The 21,593-nt window shown below is 38.9% G+C and overlaps 1 protein-coding gene across 1 annotated transcript in view; it reads left to right on the plus strand.

The window, feature by feature from the left end:
* Positions 1 to 21,593, plus strand: part of MCUB (mitochondrial calcium uniporter dominant negative subunit beta) — a 76,074-nt gene that overhangs the window by 51,467 nt on the left and 3,014 nt on the right. The window contains exons 2-5 of the mRNA XM_019636037.1: positions 8,419 to 8,494; positions 9,003 to 9,173; positions 12,461 to 12,565; positions 20,234 to 20,394. Coding sequence (XP_019491582.1) covers positions 8,419 to 8,494; positions 9,003 to 9,173; positions 12,461 to 12,565; positions 20,234 to 20,394 — 513 coding nt within the window. The remainder of the gene's footprint in view (positions 1 to 8,418; positions 8,495 to 9,002; positions 9,174 to 12,460; positions 12,566 to 20,233; positions 20,395 to 21,593) is intronic.

Genomic DNA, 21,593 nt, shown 5'->3' on the forward strand with positions numbered 1-21,593 from the left:
GCGTGATACTCTCAAGATCCATCCATGTTGTCGCAAGTGACAGTATTTCATCTTATGGCAAAGTAGTATTCCATTGTGTATATATACCACATCTTCGTTATCCAATCAGCTATCGAAGGACACTTTGGTTGTTTCCATGTCTTGGCCACCATGAATAATGCTGTAGTGAATATAAGGGTACATATATCTTTATGAATAAATGTTTTCAAATTTTGGGGGTAAATACCCAGAAAAGGGACTGCTGGGTCGTATGGTAATTCTATTCTTAATTTTTTGAGGAACCTCTACACTGTTTTCCATAGTGGCTTTACCAATTTAAATCCCATCAGCAGTGTATGAGTGTTCCTTTTTCTCCACATCCTTTCCAACAATGGTTATTTGTTGACATGTTGATAATAGCCATTCTAACAGGTAAAAGATGGTACCTCATTGTGGTTTTGATTTGCGTTTCCCTTATAGCCAATGAAGTTGAGCATCTTTTCATATATTTGTTGGCTATTTGTATATCTTCTTGGGGAAAGCATTCAGGTCCTCTGCCCATTTTTTAATTGAATTGCTTGGTTTTTGTTGTTTACTTGTATAAGTTTTTTATATATTTTGGATATTAGTCCCTTATCAGAGAATGTATTATTTGCAAATATAAAAAATCTCCTATTCTGTTGCCTTTTTGTTTTGTTGATGGTTTATTTTGCTGTTCAAAAGGTTTTAGTTTGATGTAGTCCCTTTCATTTATTTTTGCTTTTAATTCCTTTGCCTTTGGGATCAAATTCATAAAATCCTCTCTAAGACCAAGGTCCATAAGTTAGTATCTAGGTTTTCTAACATGTATTTGTTTCAGGTCTTATATTTAGGTCTTTGAGTTAATTTTTGTGTATGTTGTCAAATGGCAGTTCGTTTCATTCTTTTTCATGTGACTTTTGTTTTCCCAGCACCATTTATTGAAGAGGCTTTTTTTCTCCATTGTATGTTTTTGGCTCCTTTGTCAAAAATTATTTGCCCATATATATGTGGGTTTATTTCTGGATTCTCAATTCTGTTTCTTTGGTCTGTTTATTTGTTTTTCTGCCAATACCAGGCTGTTTTGATTATTGTAGCTTTGCAGTATAATTTGAAATCAGGGAGTGTGATACCTCTGGCTTTGTTCTTTTTTCTCAGGGTTGCTTTGGCAGCTGTTCAGGGTCTTTTGTGGTTCCATACAAATTTGATAATTTTTGGTTCTATTTGAGAAATCCCATTGGGATTTTGATGGGGATTGCCTTAAATCTGTATATTGCTTTGGATAATGTGGCCATTTTAACTATGTTTACTCTTCCAATCCTGAACACAGAATATCATTCCATTTCTTTGTGTCTTCTTCAGTTTTTTTCAATAATGTCTTGTAGTTTTGTATAGGTCCTTCAGGTCCTTTGTTAAGTTTATTCCGAGGTATTTTATTATTTTTGTTGCAATTGCAAATGGTGTTTTTTTTTATTTCTTTTTCTGAAATTTTCTTGTTAGTATATAGGAACATAGTGGATTTTTGTATCCTGCAACTGTACTGTTTAATGTTTCTAATAGTTTTTTGGTGGAGTCTTTAGGGTTTTCTATATAAAGAATCATGTCATCTGCAAAACATGACAATTTAACTTATTCATTCCCAATTTGGATGCCTTTTGTTTCTTTCTCTTCCCTGATTGCTCTGGTTAGGACTTCCAGTACTATGTTAAATAAATGGTGAGAGTGGGCATCGTTGTCTTGTTCCTGATCATATTAGGAAAGCTTTCAGTTTTTCACCATTGAGTGTCTTGCTGTAGAATTAACTCCTGGTCGTTTGCAGAATGTAAAAAGAATTTGAGACTCTACCAGAGTAAACAAAGATTTCTTGAAAGTCAAAGAGAGACAATTTTGGAAACGGGAAGTTTTGCCAGGACAGAGCTCAATAGGGACAGCTGTAGAAGATCTTGAAAGTCAAAGAGAGAGAGAGAGAGACAATTCTGTTTGGAACTGGCAGAGAAATTTTGTCAGGGCAGTCTGAGAGGGAGAGCTGCGGAGACAGAAGGGTAAGAGAGATACTGGCAGAAGTTTGCTAGGGTAGTCTGATGGAGACAGTTGCAGAGACAGAGGGGTAAGAGAGAGATGCTGGCAAGTTTAGCCAGGGCAGAGTCCTATGGGGGACAGCTGCGCCGATGAGGAGTGTTGGGGTTTTATATTTTTCCAAGCAGGGTGTAGAGTGCTTCTCAGCTTGCAGGGGGGCTGCCATAACCATTGTCTTCTCTTGGGAACTGTCCTGTTCCCATCTATGATGGATGTTTATTAGTGTGCGGGGGCGGGGGGTTGCCACTGCAACTGTGAATTGTTCTGTCCTCACCTGTGATGGATGTAAGGTGCTTGTCAGCTTGTAGGTACAGTGCTACCAGGGGGAGTCAGAGTCAAGTGGTTAATGTTTAGCTCATGCCTGTTAGCCCACAAGTTCACTCCTGTTAACTCTTTGCCTGTCCCATCCTGCCAGCTCACAAGCCCACTCCTGTTAACTCTTTATTTGTCTCATCATTGAGTGTGATATTAGCTGAAGGTTTGTCTTATATGGTCTTTATATGTTGAGGTACTTTTTCTTTTTTAGCCATTTTATTGGATGTTTTAATCATAAATGGATGTTGTATCTTCTCATGCTTTTTCTGTACCTATTGATATGATCATATAATTTTTGTCTTTTATTTTGTTAATGTGGTGTATTACATTGATCAATTTGCATATGTTGAGACATCCTTGTGACTCTGGAATGAACCCCACTTGATCATGATGTATTTATTATCTGTTTACTATATTGTTGTATTTGATCTACTAGTATTTTGTTTAGAATTTTTGAATCTATATGCATCAGACATATAGGTCTGTAATTTTCTTTTTTTATGTTACCCTTGCCAGGTTTTGGTACCAGGGTAATGTTGGATTCATAAAACACGTTAGGAAGTATTTCCTCTTCTTCAATTTTTTTGGGATGGTTTGAGAAGGGTAGGTATTAAATCTTCTTTGAGTATTTGGTAGACATCACTAGTGCTACGAAGTCATCTGGTCCTGGACTTGAACCTTTTTGCAAGTTTTTGATTGCTGCTTCAATTCCCTTACTGTTAATTGGTCTATTTAGATTTTCCAGTTCTTCATGATTTGGTATAGGACAGGGGTCAGCAAACTTTTGAGACGGAAGAGCCTCCAGGGGCCAGCAAACTGTGGCTCCCTGAGCGTGTAGCTCTAAAGCAGCGGTTCTCAACCTGTGGGTCGCAACTCCTTTGGGGGTCGAACGACCCTTTCACAGGGGTCGCCTAAGACCATCGGAAAACACATATTTTCGATGGTCTTAGGAACCGAGACACTGCTCCTCTGTCCGTCTCCATGCTTTAAGACAAAATTTCATTTATTTGTAATTAGAAATAAATATTTCACAATATATAATTACATATTGTTTTTGTGATTAATCACTATGCTTTAATTATGTTCAATTTGTAACAATGAAAATACATCCTGCATATCAGATATTTACATTACGATTCATAACAGTAGCAAAATTACAGTTATAGAGTAGCAACGAAAATAATTTTATCGTTGGGGGTCACCACAACATGAGGAACTGTATTAAAGGGTTGCAGCATTAGGAAGGTTGAGACCCACTGCTCTAAAGTAAAATTTAAAATGAAAATAAAATTATAGTTTCATTTATAAAATTTTTAAAGGATATTATTCACCTAATGGTGATTATATAAAAATAGATTTATGGCTCTCGAATAATTTTTAAATTGTTGTGAGGGACAGGATTGGCTCTTCCAGGGGTCGGCAAACTTTTGAGACGGAACGTATCCAAAGAGCCTCATGTGCTCGTGAGCTACAGTTTGCCAACTCCTGGTCTAGGAAAGTCATATATTTCTAAGAACTTGTCCATTTCTTCTAGGTTATCGAATTTGGTGTCATATAGCCTTTCATGGTACCTTGAATAGTCCTTTGTATTTCTGTGGTGTCCATTGTAACTTCTTTTCCATTTTTTATTTTGTTTATTTGAGTCTTCTTTTTTTTCCTTAGTGAGTCTAACCAGACATTTGTCAATTTTATTAATCTTCTCAAAGAACTAGCTCTTTGTTGCATTAATTTTTTCTATTGTCTTTTTGTTCCCTATTTCATTTAATTCTCTAATTTTTATTATTTCCTTCCTTCTACTGACTTTGGACTTTCTTCTTTGTCTAATTCTTTAAGGTGAAATGTTAAGTTATTTCTTTGATATTTTTCTTGTTTCTTGAGGTAGGCCTGTAATGATGATACAAACTTCCTTCTTATTACCACTTTTGCTATATCTCCAAAATTTTGATATGTTGTATTATTATTTTCATTTGTCTCTGTATCTTTTGATCTCTTATTTCTTCATTGATCTAGTCATTGTTTAGTAGCATGTTGTTTAATATCCACATATTTGTGGTTTTTCTTGCTTCCTTTTTGCAGTTGATTTCCAGTTTCAAGTCATTGTGGTCAGAGAATATGCTTGGTATAATTTTAGTCTTCTTAAATTTGTAGAGGCTAGTTTTGTTTCCCAACGTATGGTCTATCCTTGAGAAGATTCCGTGTGTACTAGAGAAGAATGTATATTTTGGTGTTCTGGGATGAAAAGCTCTATAAACATTGATTATGTCTATTTCAGCTAGTGTGTCATTTAAAGCCAATTATTTCCTTATTGATTTTCTGTTTGGGTGATCTATCCTTAGCTGTCAGTGGGGTTTTTAGGTCCCCTACTATAATTGTGTTTTTGTCAGTTTCTACCTTTAGTTCTGTTAGTAGTTGCTTTATATATTAAATGATAAGTACTTTATGATGAGGAATTATCATTATTGGTATCTAGGAACCTGACTCATAAACTGTCTTTAGCATTATACACAGACTCTAGCATAGAATTTAACTCATATAAAGGTGGTAGTATATAGAAAAAGTGTGGAAGGATACACACCAAACCATTGTTAAAGAAAAAAGTTATTCATGACACTTGTTGAAGAAGGGAAAGTAGACTTTATTCAGTGGAACCACAATAGTGGGTTTAGCCGTGGGGAAGAAAGATTAGGCTCAAGTCCAAGTACACCAAGAAAAAGTGGGAATTTATATCTGAGAAGCAGAGTTTGGTGGATAGAAAATTACTAAGTGGGTAGGGTAATTCTGGGCTAAACTGATCTAACAGGATTCTTGCTGAAGCAGACTAGGGTGATCAGATAATTTCTGTGGGATGGTAGAGGATGAAGAATTTGATCAAGTATCGTGGATGGGAGATTCTGGCTAAAGCAATTTCACAAGATCCTTGTTAAAAGTGGGCTCTTAGGGCCGGCCGAGTGGCGCGTTGGTTAAGAGCTGGCTTGCGACGCCAGAAGGCCCTGGTTCGGATCCCACATATGAGGGCCAGTGACACTGCCCTCTACAGCTAAGATGCTGAACAACAGCTCAACCTGGAGCTGGACTGCCGTGAGTCGCCAGTGACGGCGTAGGCTGCTACCCTTGCTGCAGTTGGGTTGCCATGGGCTACCGTTTATAACCAGCAGCCAGCATGAGCAGCCAGCAGCCAGTGTGAGGGGCCAGCAGCTGCTGTGAGTGGCCGTCCAGAAGCCGGCGACTTATCTGCCTCACCCGGGAAGAGCACAATGATGGTGCCAACTTGGGCCAGTGAAGCAACGTCCTCCACAACTAGACTGAAGAACAAAAGGACAGCAACTTGTCTGTTCCCCTTCCCCCAATTCCCCAGTGCTGTTCCCATCCCCCAATTCCCCAGTAAAAATCTTTAAAAAAAAAAAGTGAGCTCTTGGAGGACATCCCCCAGGGTGGGACTTAGTGAGGCTCACAGGAGCCTGATTAAGTTTGGAGCCTTTGTCATCACTGACAGTGATTACCTCTGGGAAAAGTTGTGGGGTTATGGAGAAGTAAAATGAGGGGCTTTAACTTTTAAACCCTACATTGTTATATTTGGCCTTTACACATGGAGAATCATTTATATTAAATATATATATGTATATGTGTGTGTTTTAGCTGAGCCATCCTGCCACCTGTTGGCAGCTCAGCGGCAGCTCAACTCGGGCCGGGAATTGAACCGGAAACCCTGTTGCTCAGTGCTCGCACTCTTGAACAAGCTCTTAACCAACTGAGCCACTCGGCTGGCCCTATATTAAATATTTTTAAAGATGTATTTTGGTAGAGAATTAATTTTGATGTGTTTTCAAATGGTTACATTTTTTTCAATTTCATGTAGTTTTACAAAAAGTAAAAGATAGTATTGTAATATCCATTATCAAACTTGGAGAACTTATACTACATATATTTATTTATTGAGAGTTGCACCTATTTTAAGAAATAGTCAGCTTTTCTCCATCTTAATAGTGACTTATATTTTTTAGAAACAAAATTCAAATGAACAACCTTAATGTGACAGATAATGTTTTGTTGAAACTAATTGCCTAGGTTATGTTTAACACTAGAAATATGTATTTGGGTGTTTTGTTTTCCTTATTGATCAGATTGTTTTGATTTTGAGCATAATGGAACATTATTTGAATTACTGTCATTCTTTTTTCTTTTTTAGCAGTGAATACATTTTTTACTATTTAATTAATATTGTACCCTCACATGAATGAAAACTTAAAAAATACAATTTATAAAAGAATACTTCATTGTATAATTATTGGCAAAGTTATTGTTAACAAACTACTGCAGGGTGATGCATTAAAAAAACTGGATCAATATGAAACAGCTACCATGTTATGACTATGGTGCTAATTCCTCTGGCACAAATTCATTTGAGTTCCAAATGCCTATGAACCAGTTCTTCAGTGCCCCTTCTACCACCACAGTACTATCTTTGTTCACACTTGCACCATGATGTCATTTGGCCCTTGTTATTGAGCACCAGTACATCTGTAGACACAAACACCAATGCAAACTCTAAAAACTGTTCCATAGTAAGGTGGCCATTCAGATGTTCTGGACCCAGCAGTGGGCTCCTAGAGAACACATACAGATCCTTGCCGTGTTCAAGAGGAGGGCGAAGATAATGAAAACCTTCAGACTTTGTTAGAAAAGTTATCAATAAATATGTTTCTATGTTAAACACGTAAAGGAAACAACTCAATCTGCGATTTCTAAAGTGGTAGAAAACAAAGAACAGGGCCGGCCAAGTGGCTCAGTTGGTTAAGAGCGCGAGCTCTGAGCAACAGGGTCGCTGGTTCGATTCCCACATAGGCCAGTGAGCTATGCCTGAGCTGAGCTGCCGCTGAGCTGCCAACAGGTGGCAGGATGGCTCAGCTGGTGGAGTGCATGCTCCCAGCAACCAGGCTGCCTGTTTGAATGGTGGGCTATGCCCGCCCGCAACTAAGACTGAATTTGGCCCCTTGAGCTGAGCTGCCGCCTAGATGGCTCAGTGGATAGAGTGTGAGCTCTTAACAACAAGGCTGCCAGTTGGACTTCCACATGGGATGGTGGGCTGCGCCCTCTCCTCCCCCCACAACTATATTGAATACAACACCTTGAGCTGAGTTGCTGCAAGCTACCGACAGTCGGCAGGATGGTGGCTGGACTTGGAGCTGAGCTAGCTGCACCCTCCACAACTAAGACTGAAGGACAACAACTTGGCTGTTTCCCTTCCCCAATTCCCCAACACTGTTCCAATTCCCCAATTAAAAAAAATCTTTTTTTTTAAAAAAGAAAAAACAAACTTTTTCATGGAAAGTAGAAAAAAAGAAACAAAATACCCTATAGGAACCAAAAAACTGGCTGACTTTCTATGATGAGGGAAGTGTTGTCTTCCTGTGCTGTCTAATACGGTAGCCACTCAGCACATGGAACTATGGAGCACTAGAAAGGTGGCAAAGGTGACTGTGAGAAACTGAATTTTTAGTGTTATTTAATTTTAATTAATTGAAATTTAAATGGACGACATGGACCTACCTAGAGCAGTGTTTATCAAAGTCTAATGCGCATGAGAATTACCTGGGGATCTTGATAACATGCAGATTCTAATTCAGTTAGGCTGGGCTGGGTCTGTGATTCTGCATTTCTCATCAGCTCCTAGGGCATGTTGATGCATCTGGTCCCGTGAACATACTTTGAGAAGCAAATATCTAGAATACGCTGTATCCATTTATTTGAGATGATCACCTAAAAGGAAGAACCAAATTTAAAAATTCTCACAACTCTTGGATTTTCAGGTCTCACGCCAGAACCTGAGAGCCCCATCTGGTGTCACTGCCACAACATATTACATACAGTAGCGGGTGGTGCGCAGCCAGAAAGGCTTAGAGAGCCTGGGTACCCGTGGGCAGCTGAAGTGTTCATTATGCTTGCCACATAAGGTTAAAAGGAATCTTCTGGTAAAGACACTTATTTCAACTTTTCCACTTTTTCTAAAAGAAAAAATAATCTTTCATACAGGTTTTATATATGAAGCTGTGTGGAAACCTGAAATACTATCAATCACGTCTTTATAGTGCAGTGGTGCCACCTGATGGTAAGCTTTCTTAGCACTTCTTTGAGTCCTATGCTAATGTATTTGCAGTCTTCCAAATAGTGAGAAGTATGACTTTTGAGCAAAACAGACTTTTTTTGTATCCCCCCTACCCCATACCATCCTATACCTGGATCTGTTCAGTTCCTCTTTTTTCTGTTCCCATAATATCTCTGATGTCTTTTGGCAAATTCCCACCCCAGCAATCAGAGCAATTACAGATGAATTAGAAGCAGTTTCTGCCCTCAAGAACTTAACTCTTTACCTAGGAAGACTCTTAAGATGATTATAGTAAAATGTCATACATGCTATAGTAAAATGCCATGGAATGGTAGAGAAATATGTAAATATAGTATGATGAAGGCACTATAGGAGCCATGCAAATGATTACAGGAATTCAGAAGCTTTGAATTCCATATTTAAGCATTTTTTTTTAGAAATGTATTTTAAAGTTATTTTTATAAAAAAGTAAATTTATCTATTTCTATTTATCTTTTTTTTTTCTTAACAGAAGTAACAGTTAATTATAGACACGGCCTTCCCTTGATAACACTTACTTTGCCATCCAGAAAAGAACGCTGTCAATTTGTAGTCAAACCAATTTTGTCAACAGTTGGTTCATTCCTTCAGGACCTACAAAATGAAGATAAAGGTATCAAAACTGCAGCTGTCTTCACCACAGGTGCGTGTGTGTGTGTGTGTGTGTGTGTGTGTGTGTGTGTGTATTTTTTCAACTTTGTCTTTTCCTGAACCTTTGTTTTGGTTCTTTACTTTTTTAGAAAGAAGTTGATTCTTTAATTCTTTATATAATAAATGGTTGGCCTTTACTGAGCAATTCATTTTTATAATCAGTAATACAACAAAAAAAACTACTGAATAAAATTAATGGAATAAGTTTAATGCAAGTTTCACTTTTATTTCATAAACTTAGGCTGAAAATTTTTTCTCTAAGAAAATTTTAATGACATAGCCATTAGCGTGTAAATTTCAGCAGAATTTGAATAATGAAAAAATGAAATGCAGTTTTGGTGATTAAAATAGCCAGTGAATAATTAAAATACACAAACGGCAAATTTATCTTTGTTATAAAGCAATTACAGCCTAGTATATTTTTTGACAGAATTAGTTCTCAGGAAGAATATATATGTCTTTAATACCAGCAGAAGTGGTTAATTATTTAGACATTTTAAATTTACAATATAGCTTTTATGTCCTTGTCTTCTGAAATTGTCTTAGACAGACTATTCCTAAAAGAGAATACAGAATAGTTTACTCCAGCCAACATACAGGGGGTACAACTATACATAAATGAGTAAATTTGCATTGTTATTTTATGATAGTAGTACATGATTAGAATACTTATTTGAAAGTTGAATATGTTGCAGTTTTGAAAGGGAATAAACATTCTTCCCTACCCAAGTTCAGAACTAATAAAGGGTAGATATAGAAGTTAGAAAATGGAGATTAAAGAATTTATTTACTTAAATATTTATTGAGGCCCTAACATATGCTAGGCACTGTTCTCAATGCTAGAGGTAGAACAAAGAACAATAGAGATAAAAACTCCTGCTCTTATGGAGCGTACCTTTTAAAAGGAGTGACAAGGTAAAGAAATAAAATATATGAAATATTAGCTAATAAGTGTCATGGAGAAAAATGAAGCGGGTGGAGGGAGTATATGTGTTGCAGGGGGAGGTGCCCCCCACAGTCACATTTGAGTGAGGACCTGGAAGAGATGAGAGAACTATGTAGGTGGGAGAAGGGCGCTCCAGGCACAGGCACTGAGGTGGGAGCCGAATCCTCTGCGGCTACTGAGGGAGTTGCGTGGCGGTAGGAGGCGAAGGGCAGAGGGGGAAAGCCTCGCTTTAGGTTACGGTAAGGGCTTTGGACTTAACTGGAAGGGGCACTTTCATCCTGGTCAAACCAGAGTCAGAGAATTGGGTTTTAGTCCTATGGCCACAACAGCCTAATACTCCATCCCTGAACTTGACAGACATTCCCCCCAGTCACAGGAGCACTAAACACAGGTGGGCCTTTCCTGCAGGCCAAGGGCCTGCCTTCGTAAGCTTCTAAGAGCAGGCAGATGCAAAAGGAGCACAGTGCTTGCCTGGTAGGTCGTATATACTCACTAAGTGCTTGTTAAGTGAGTGAAGTAAGAGAGGTTAAAGCAATGATGGGTGTGTACCCTGCTTATTTCTAAAAATAATTTGAGGAGCTTTGAAACATAAACCACAAAGAAAAAGACTGGAAATAGTACTAGAAATCTTAGAGAAAGTGAGCTTTTAGACTGGGTGAAAACACTTTATTGGGGTTTAAATCAATACTTGCCCAAGGACAGGTGAAAAATTCAACACTGTCATTAGGTCCTTCAAAGTGTGCCACGTGGATCTTTTGCTGTTCCTACATTAGTATAAAGGGTAGGTAATGTAAGTACTTCAACTGAGAAGTCATATGCAGTTGATTTCTTTTTATAGTAATATCATTTTAAGGACCTGGTTTGAAGTCATTTAAATGTAGATTTTTAGGTGACACTTCTAAAGTCAGATAAAACTATTGGTGTGTTGGTAATCTTTTTAAAACGAGGCTCTATAGGTGGTATTTGCCTGCGTGTAATTTGGGCATGAAAAGAGTGTTTTAAGCTTGTCCTTAGTGTTGGTTGCCCATAGTGTGGATTGAATTACTTGGCAGTTCCTGGGAAAATGATCTCACCCTAGCTGATAAACAGGAACCCAAACAGCCAAATTCTAGGAACAGACCCAGGTGCAGATTTGACTTGCTGCCCCTGGAACAAAAGAACTACAGAGAGCCAGACAGGAGGTGGGCAGCCAGGCGCTTCCTGATTTTACTAGCAGCATTCCTGCCATCACACGTATTCATATCGCTCCGGTCAATGTAGCCAAGCAAATGCCTGGTCTTTATATCACGTAATTATACGTACACTGTTCTGAAGAAGCAATAACAGAGAAACTCCTACCCAGCACTGGTGTTTTGCTTATCGTTCAATGAGTTTGCTTTCTTAACACCTGGGTTATGTTAAAGTTTAGTTCAACAGTGTAATAGCACAAAGTAGGCTATATGAGAAACTGTGCAAAGCACACTGTGATTAACGTTTTCCAAGAGACTTTTTTTTTTCTGAAATGTTCCTATATTTGTAATTACTGTCAGAATCTGTCCTGCCTCTCTCCCCCTCCATAAAATAAACCACAGAAATGGAGGTTTACGCCTTAGGTTTAATTATGTTTATTACTATCCCCGCCACCTCCACCTTTTCACACAGCTTTGCCTTTTTTCATCTTTCCCAAGGTAGAAAGGGAGGGAGCCCTGTGTGTGTGGTGGCTGGTGGTGCTGTTTAGCCACCAAGTTTTAACTAACACAAACCTATCACCTCTAGTAATTAAAAATAAGAGAAAGACAGGCTTTTAAAAATGTTGCTACCTGTGTGCCTGCACATACCAGTCAAGCTTGGCTGTAAGCAGCAGAAATGGACTTTGGTGAGGAGTGCATCAGCGGACTCAGAGGGGACAGAAAGCCAGGCTTAGAAGAGGGGGCAGGAACTGGGATAGGACACAGCAGAGACCAGGTCAGCCCCAGAACAGCCTGACGAGCTCTGCTGTGACACCCCCTACCCCACAACTGCGCCTCGCTGTGAAGAGCTCCCACTTCGACTGAATCTTTGCATGACTGCAGATACAGTCTCACCAGGGACATCAGTCTGGATCCCAGCCCAGCTGACGGGGGACGGGAGAGGAAGCACCTGCCTGCTCTGCTTGGTCTGGAGGAACGGACGGTAAAGCAACAAGGGAGGATTTCTCCCAATGGGAACAGTGTTGGATATGGGGAGCCCGCCAAAGGGCAGATGCCCACTACTGTGTTATCAAGACCTGGGTTAGCATTTCTCTATGTGTTGGAAAATGAGTCTCACTGTTCTAAAACAAGGGCATATTTTTGCATTAATGTTTTCTCTTTCAGATGGCAGTGAGATTGCAGGTTCAACCTTGATGGAAATTTTGCTAATGAATGATTTTAAACTTGTCATTAATGAAATAACGTATGATGTACAGTGCCCCAAGAAAGGTAAGAAACTCAGCTATGCAACTACCTTAACATTTCCCTTTAGCTATGGGACTTTTACGGGGAGAAAACTTATCTTAATCTTTTTAAATAACAAAATGACCAAGAAGGCTTTTGAGAACCATATTTAAAGCTTTTCTATCAGGGGTATAAATGATCAGAAGTTGCCTAATAGGGCTTTTAGTATCATATACTCTTTTTATTTATTTTATTTATTTGTTTTTTTAAAGATTTTTATAGGGGAATTGGGGGATGGGAACAGCGCTGGGGAATTGGGTGAAGGGGAACAGACAAGTTGCTGTCCTTTTGTTCTTCAGTCTAGTTGTGGAGGACGTTGCTTCACTGGCCCAAATTGGCACCATCACTGCACTCTTCCGGGGCAAGGCAGATCAGTCGCCTGCTTCTGGATGGCCGCTCACTGCGGCTGCTGGCCGCTCACGCTGGCTGCTGGCTACACACGGTAGCCTGTGGCAACCCACTCTAGCCTATGCTGTCGCCGGCAATTCACGGCAGCCCAGCTCCAGGTTGAGATGTTGTTCAGCATCTTAGCTGTAGAGGGCAGTGTCACTGGCCCTCATATGTGGGGCCCTCTGGCATCCCAAGCCACCTCTTAACCAACGCGCCACCTGGCCAACCATCATATACTCTTTTTAGACTTATAAGACTTCTAAATAACTTGAATGCTTAATCTGACACTATTCGGTTAAGTAGTGGGCCTGAAAATCATAAACTCAAGTGTGTATTGTACAGCTCTTAACTCTTTTTTAAAAATACATTTTACTTTTTAGAGCAGTTTTAGATTCATAGCAAGATTGAGCATATAGCACAGAGCTCCCATATATTCTTTTCCCACTTCCCCACAGACTCCCCCACCATCAAGCACCAGAGGGTACATGTGGTACAATCCAGGAACCTACACTGACACATCATCATCACTCCAAGTCCATAGTTTACATTAGGGCTTCCTCCTGATGTTGCACGTTTAATGGATTTTGACAATTGTATTATATAATGACATATATCCATCATTGTAGTATCATGCAGAATAGTTTTCACTGCCCAAAAAACCCTCAGTGCTCTGCCTTTCATCCTTCTCCCCACCCCCACCCCTGGCAACCACTGATCCTTTTACCGTCTCCATAGTTTTGTCTTTTCCAGAGTGTTATGCAGTTGGAAACCATACAGTATTGTAGCCTTTTCAGATTGGTCTCTCCAACTTAGTAGTACGCATTTAAATTTCCTCCATGTCTTTTCTTGGCTTGGTGTAGTGCATTTCTTTTTAGCACTGAATAATATTCCATTGTCTGGATGTATTACAGTTTATTTATCCATGCACCTACTGAAGGACTTCTTAGATGTTTCCAAGTTTTGACAATTATGAATAAAGTGTCTATGAACATCTGTGTGTAGGTTTCTGTGTGGACATAAGTTTTCAGTTCATTTGGGTAAACACCAAGGAGCATGATTGCTGGATTGTATGGTAAGAGTATGTTTAGTTTTTACAAAGCTGACAAACTTTCTTCCAAAGTGGCTGTGCCATTTAGCGTTCCCATCAGCAATGAATGAGAGTTCCTGTTGCTCCATGTTGTCATCAGCATTTAGTGTTGTCAGTGTTTTGGATTTTGGCCATTCTAATACATAGAGTAGTCGTATCGCATTGCTGTTTTAATTTGCAATTGCCTATCAACCAATGATTTCAAATGTTTTCTTGCCATCTGTATATCTTCTTTGCAAGGTGTCTGTTCAAGTCTCTGGCCCACTTTTAAGCGGGTTGCTCATTTTCTTATTGTTGGTTTAAGACTTCTTTGTGTATTTTGGAGAACAATTCATTATCAGATCTCTCTTTTGCACAATTTTCTCCCAATGTGTTGCTTGTCTTTTTATTCTCTTAGCTTTGTCTTTCAGACCACAGGTTTGTAATTTTAATAAAGTCCAGTTTATCAATTATTTCTTTCATGGCTGGTGCCTTTGGTGTTGCATCCAAAAAGTCATCACCATACCTAAGGTCACCTAGCTGTTCTCCTATGTTATCTTCTAAGAGTTTTATAGTTTTGCATTTTACATTTAAATCTATGACCCATTTTGAGTTAATTTTTATGATGGGTGTAAGGTCTGAATCTAGACTCATTATTTTGCATGTGGAGGTCCAGTTCTTCCAGCACCATGTGTTGAAAAGACTGTCTTTGTTCCATTGTATTGCCTTTGCTCCTTTGTCAAAGATACATTGACTGTATTTAAGTGGGTCTATTTCTGGGTTCACTATTCTGTCCCACTGATCTGTTTGTCTGGGTTGTTTTTTTGTTTGTTTTTTTTAATTTAACCAGTACAACACTGTCTTGACTACTGTAGCTTTATAGGAAGTCTTGGAGTTGGGTAGTGTCAATTCTTTGACTTCATTCTTTTTCAGTACTGAGTTGGCTATTCTAGATCTTTCACTTGTTCATTTAAATTATAGAATCAGTTTGTTGATATCCACAAAATAACTTGCATGAGCTCTTGATTGGGGTTATGTTGAATCTATAAATAAATTTGGGAAGAGCTGATATCTTGACAATATTGAGTCTTTCTAACCATGAACATGGAATATCTCATTTATGTAGTTCTTTGATATCTTTCATCAGATTTTTGTAGTTTTCCTCATATACATCTTGTACATATTTTGCTAGATTTATACCTAAGTATTTCAGTTTTTTAGGTCAAAATGTATGTGGTAATGAGTGTTTAATTTCAAATTCCACTTATTCATTTCTGGTATATAGTAAAATGATTGAGTTTTATATATTAACCTTATATCCTTCAACCTTCTTATAATTGCTTATTAGTTCCCAGAGATTTTTTTTTATTCTTTCAAATTTACTACATAGATGATCATCACATCTGCAAACAAAGACAATTTTACTACTTACCTTTTTTTGTAAACAAAATATTTTTTAAAAATTTTTAATTACAGTTGACATTCAATTTATATTAGTTTCAGATATACAGCATAGTGGTTAGACATATATATAACTTATGAAGTGATTCCCCCGGTAAGTCTAGTACCCACCTAGCATCATACATAGTTATTACAATATTATTGACTATATTTCCGGAGCTGTATTTTTATAATCCACATGGCTATTTTGTAGCTACCAATTTGTACTTCTTAATCCCTTCACCTTTTTCACCCATTCCCGCCAACCTCCCTTCCATTTATCTAAGAATTTGTTTCTATTTTGTTTGTTTGTTTTTAGATACCACACATAAGTGAAATCATATGGTATTTATCTTTCTCTGTCTGACTTATTTCACTTAGCATAATATCCTCTAGGTCCATCCATGTTGCTGCAACTGGTAAGATTTTATTCATTTTTATGGCCGAATAATATTCCATTGTATATATGTACCACTTCGTCTTTATCCACTTGTCTATAGATGGATACCCAGGTTCATCCATATCTTGGCTATTGTAAGTAATGCTGCAATAAACATAGGGGTGCATATATCTTTTAGAATTGGTGTTTTGGATTTCTTCAGATCAATACCCAGAAGTGGGATTGCTGGATCTTAGATTGTTCTTTTTTTTGAGGTACATCCACACTGTTTTCCATAGTGGCTGAACCAATTTGCAATCCCACCAATAGTGCATGATGGTTCCCTTTATGCCACATCCTCACCAACGTTTGTTGTTTATTGATTTATTGATGCTAGCCATTCTGACAGATGTGAGGTGAGGTGATATCTCATCGTCGTTTTAAGTTGCATTTCTCTGATGATTAGTGACATTAAGCATCTTTTCATATATATGTTGGCCATCTGTATGTCCTCTTTGGAGAAATGTTTATTCAGTTCCTCTGCCCATTTTTTAATTGGATTGTTTGTTTTTTTGGTTCCAAGTTGTATGGGTTCCTTGTATGTTTTGGATATTAGCTCCTCATTTTGGATGTATCATTGGCAAGTATATTCTATTATTTGGTAGGTTATCTTTTCATTTTGTTGATGGAGTTTCCTTCACTGTGCAAAAACACCTTAGTTTGAGGTAGTCCCATTTGTTTATTTTTTCTTTTGTTTCCCTTGCCTGAAGAGATATATCCAAAAATTACTAGGCATGAGGTCAGAGTTTACTGCTTATGTTTTCTTCTAGGAATTTTATGGTTTATTGTCTTACATTTAAGTCTTTAATCCATTTTGAGTTTATTCTTGTATATAGTATAAAAAATGATCCAATTTCATTCTTTTGCATGTCTGTCCAGTTTTCACAATACCTTCATTGAAGAAACTGTCTTCATATTTCACTATTCATATTTTTTATTTTTTTTTCTTCTCCTTCTTCTTTTCTTTCCCTTTAACATTTCTCATAATACTGCTTTAGTGGTGACGAACTACTTCAGCTTTTTCTTGTCTGGGAATCTATCTTTTTTTTTTTTTTTTTGCTGTTCTGTTTGGGTGTTTTCCACTACATTGTCTTTAAAATCATTGATTCAGTCCTCTGCTTCAACCAATCTGCTGTTGATGCTAATGTATTCCTCATTTCCATTATTATATTCTTCATTTCTGAGTGTTTCTTTTTTATGGATTTATCTCTTTATGTAAGTTATCACTGACTTTATTTATTCTTCTCCTAAGTTCATTGAGCTTCCTTATAACCAGTGTTTTGAACTCTGTGTCTGGTAGATTGCTAGCCTCCATTTTGTTTAGTTCTTTTTCCAGAGTTTTGTCCTTTCATATGGGACGTGTTTCTTTGTGTCCTTATTTTGGCTGCCTCACTGTGTTTGTTTCTATGTGTTGGGTAGATCTGCTATGTCTCCCAGTCTTGGTAGGGTGACCTCATGTAACAGGTGTCCTATGGGACCCAGTGACACAGCCTCCCTGTTCACTTGAGCCAGATCCTTCAGGGATGTCCCTTATATGGGCTGTGTGTACTCTCCTGTTATAGTTGAGCCTTGATTGCTGTTGGCACGTCAGTGGCTGGGATTGACCCTCAGGCTGACTGGCTGTGAGGACTGGCCATAACTACAGTGGACAAACTGTTGTGCGGGGTTGACCCCATGGAGTGGGATTTGCTTTAGTGTGGCTTTGATGCCTGCCAAGTCCATTCTTTGGATGTCATCCGTAGAGCTAATTGGGTAGTACTCTGGTATGGTCTAAAGCTGGTTACCGGGTATGTTGGCTTTAAGGCCTCTTGTGGGGTGGCACTCTGGTGTTGGCCTGCTCAGGTTAGCTACTTCCTGTGCCTGGCCCGGGTCTACCTGGTAGGAACTGCATAGTGGTCTGCACTTGGTAGCTGCCTGTGCTAGACTTGGAGGCACCTGGGAGAGGCTATGCTTCAAGCTGAGGCCAGCTGCCACTAATGCCAGGCTTGGAGCTACTTAACAATAGGTACAGGGCATGCTGAGGCCAGCTGCTATTTATTTGGCATTTTTGACCTTTGAGAGATGTTAGGAAAGTTTGCAGCACAGGCCGAGGCCATCCACTTGTGAGGAATAGCCACTGAAAGAGGTCTGGGTAGTTACACGAGTTGAGTCATCTGAGGCAGTTATTAGAGTGGGGCAAGTGGTGTTTGCCGGGTTGCTGTAGACTCAGATTTGGCACTCGCCTATGCCTGCAGGCTGGGTTGGGGGAGGGCTCAACAAAGGAACAATGGCACCTAACAGCACTTCAGTCCAGGCGAGAGCTGCTCCTCTAGCCCTTGCCCTGAAGCCAGTCAATTCAGTTCCTCCCCTTATGTCCCTGGCACTTTCTGAGCTGCTATTCCTTTGCTGGAGCTTAGGGTGAATGTTTGTGGGCAAGTTATTCTGTGCTCAGGCCCTTTAAGAGGATGCCTGGGTCTACAGCAGCCCTCCATCTCACTCAGAAGGAACCCCAGTGATTTTCACAGCCAGATGTTGCAGGGGCTCCTCTTCCTGGCACTGTTGCTAAGGGATGGGGAGCTCTGTGTGGGGAAGGGGCCCTTCACTCCTCATGGAAACCTCCGCAGCCGAGATATCCCTCCCAATTCTTAACTGCCACACGTGAATGTGGGACCAACCCATTCGCGTCTCCACTCCTGCTACCAGTCTCCACATGGCTTCTTCTTTATATTCTTAGTTATAGGAGTTCTGTTCAGCTAGTCTTCATGTGGTTCTGTAGGGTAGTTGTTCTATAATTTAGTTTTAATTTTGATGTGGTTGTGGGAGGAAGTGAATACAGCCTTTTCCTACTCTGCCATCTTCACCAGAAGTTTCAGTTGCTGTCAGCTTCTGCTGTACTGGCAGTCTCTGTCCTATTTCTTTCTTAATCTGTTCCTCTTTTGTTTCTTTTTCTTATTTCATTGTATTAGTTAGGCCTAGCAGTATTATTTTGAAAATAATGGTGAGAGGAGACACCTTGCTCTTTCCCTGGTCTTAGTAGGAAAGATTAAATTTTCTCACCTTTAAATATGATGTTAGATGTTTTTATCAAGTTGAAGAAGTTCTCTTCTATTCCTGGTTTGCCAAGGGTTTTCATCACGAATGAGTATTGGATTTTGTCAAATGCTTTTCTGCATCTATTGATATGATCATGTGATTTTTATTTAGCCTATTGACGTGATGGATTGCATTAATTGATTTTCGAAAGTTGAGTCAGCCTTTCATACCTGTGATAAATCCCACTTCGTCATGGTGTATGATTCCTGTTATACTTTGTTGGATTCATTTTTGTTGAGCATTTTTGTTACTGTTTTCTATTTGCTGCCCTTGTTCTTTGTTCCTAATTTTGTATGTCATGCTTTTCTGCAGTTTTAACCTAGAATGTGGAAGGGATTAAAGACCACCAAAGTCTTGGAGGAGTAGGTGGGCTGCTGGCAAAACCTGGAAAATCACTGGGCTAATGTTGACTCCAGGAACATAAATCTCTCAACAGCTGTTTGCCGCTGCTTGGTGGGAGGGTCCATCTCCACTTCTTCTCACCTTGTCCACTTCCCTGAAGCTCCTACATAGGGGTGGGGAACAGTTATAACCCTCAGAAAAGTATGAAGGCCCAATTTTATGTGAATTAATAGATCCACAGGAGCAAAAGGATGAGAGAAATCCATAATCAATAGAACTCTATGTGAAAGACTCAGAAACAGTGACTCCCTTTCTTGTCAGTATGAGCCACCTTTCAGATCTGTACCTTGTTGTACAGAACTTACACTCGAATTGCTTTTCAAATGTATAGTATACTTTGTTTACATGTTTGTACACCAGCTTCTCTCCCCGGTGGATCCTAAAATAATTTTTAGGTAAATGGTTGGAGAGTGTGGGGAAGAATTCTGGGTTGCACTCAGGTATAAAAGTGAGCCCATAAACTAATGTGTTACAAACTAAGGTGAGGTCTTCACCTGGATTCTGATAGATGGATACTCCCTCCCCCTTACTCTTCCTATATGAAAAATTTTAAAGAAACAGCAAAAGTCATATTACAAAGAAAAAGAAAAAAGACAAAACATAATGAATTTTAAATCTGCTGCCTAGTAATTTATCATTCCAGATTGTCTTTATACGAGAGAGACTAATGGAATCACCTGACACTGAAAGAACGGCCAATACAAAATGCCTGCCTAGGAATTGGGAGGGCTCAGGACCAGCCACAGTGGCCAGCCCCCGGGACTCAGATTTGGTTCCCTGGTCTTAAACCCTGGAGGAAAAACATGTGGTAACTGCCTTGTGTTTCCCTTGTGTCTTTTCTCAGAAAAACTGAGCAGTGGGCATGCTACTGAGATGGAAAACATGAAATCCTTGGTTCACAGACTGTTTACAGCCTTGCATTTAGAAGAGTTTCAGAAAAAGAGAGAGCACTATTTACTGGAGAAAATTGACCACCTGAAAGGACAGCTGCAGCCCCTTGAAGAGGTTAGGAAGTGTCACAGTTGAGTCTGTTTGAAAATAAAATGCAATATTTATTGAGCGTTCTCCATGTGAGCATTTTGTGAATGCTTTAAATGTTCTCATTTTTTCCTTTAGTCCTCACAATGAGCCATGAGTTTGGTACTGTTATCTTTCTCATTCAGATGGGGAAACTGAGATAGTAAAGGTACATAACTAGTATGTGGTAGAGCCAGAACTTGAACTCTGGTGGTCTGACTCTAGAGCTGCCATCTGAAACTCTGTGCTCTGCTTCCTTTCCATGGATGGGCCGTAATGTCTCTGTAAGTATAATATGAGCTGGGATGCACTAGCTGCAGTACCACCACAGTTTTGTTTTTAGAGAATAGGCCCATGGCACCATCTCTGCCTAACAGAACTACAACTGGAAAGTTAGTGATGGCTTCCTAACATCTGAAGTTAATCAGTGTTGGAGAACAAAATAACTTTGGGGGAGAGCTCAGGCAGGAGTTTGTTTTAATTTAAGAGAAAAAAAATGCACCTTTTAAACCTGTGATCCCATTTGTGATTTTTAAATGTGAGTGGGTGTATGTATGTCTTTGTATATGAATAGAAAGTTTCTGGAGCTAAAATAAACTTTTAATATTGTTTACATCTTAGGATACTTAGGGGATGGCTGAGAGAGAGACTTTATAGTATTGGTTGGGAAGTGTACCTACACTTTTTCTTTACTTTTTAAAAAGTTGCTGATATATTTATTTGTATTAAGATTTAAAAAGTGAGAAAGGTGGCTAATGGAAAGTTTTCCTCCCAGTACTATATCCCCACACATGTGAACTATTTTAGATTTTCTTTATCTATGTACAAATACAAAAATGTTGTTATTGTCCCCTTTTTCAGAAAAGGGCATGGGCTATTGTACATTATTCTCACCTTTTTTCACTACCAGTATACAGGCATACCTCATTTAATTTCTCTTCACTTTATTGCACTTCACAGATATTGCTCTTTTTTTTTTGCAAATTGAAGACTCTCCACCAGCAAAAAGATTATAATTTGCTGAAGGCTTAGATGATAGTTAGCATTTTTTAGCAATAAAGTTGTTTTTAATTAAGGTATGTACTTTTTTTTTTTAGACATAATACTATTGTACACAATATACTACAGTATAGTGTAAACATAACTTTCATGTGCACTGGGAAACCCAAAAAATTCATGACTCACTT

The sequence above is a fragment of the Hipposideros armiger genome, unplaced genomic scaffold (assembly GCF_001890085.2).
Source record: "Hipposideros armiger isolate ML-2016 unplaced genomic scaffold, ASM189008v1 scaffold_26, whole genome shotgun sequence".
NCBI lineage: Eukaryota > Metazoa > Chordata > Mammalia > Chiroptera > Hipposideridae > Hipposideros > Hipposideros armiger.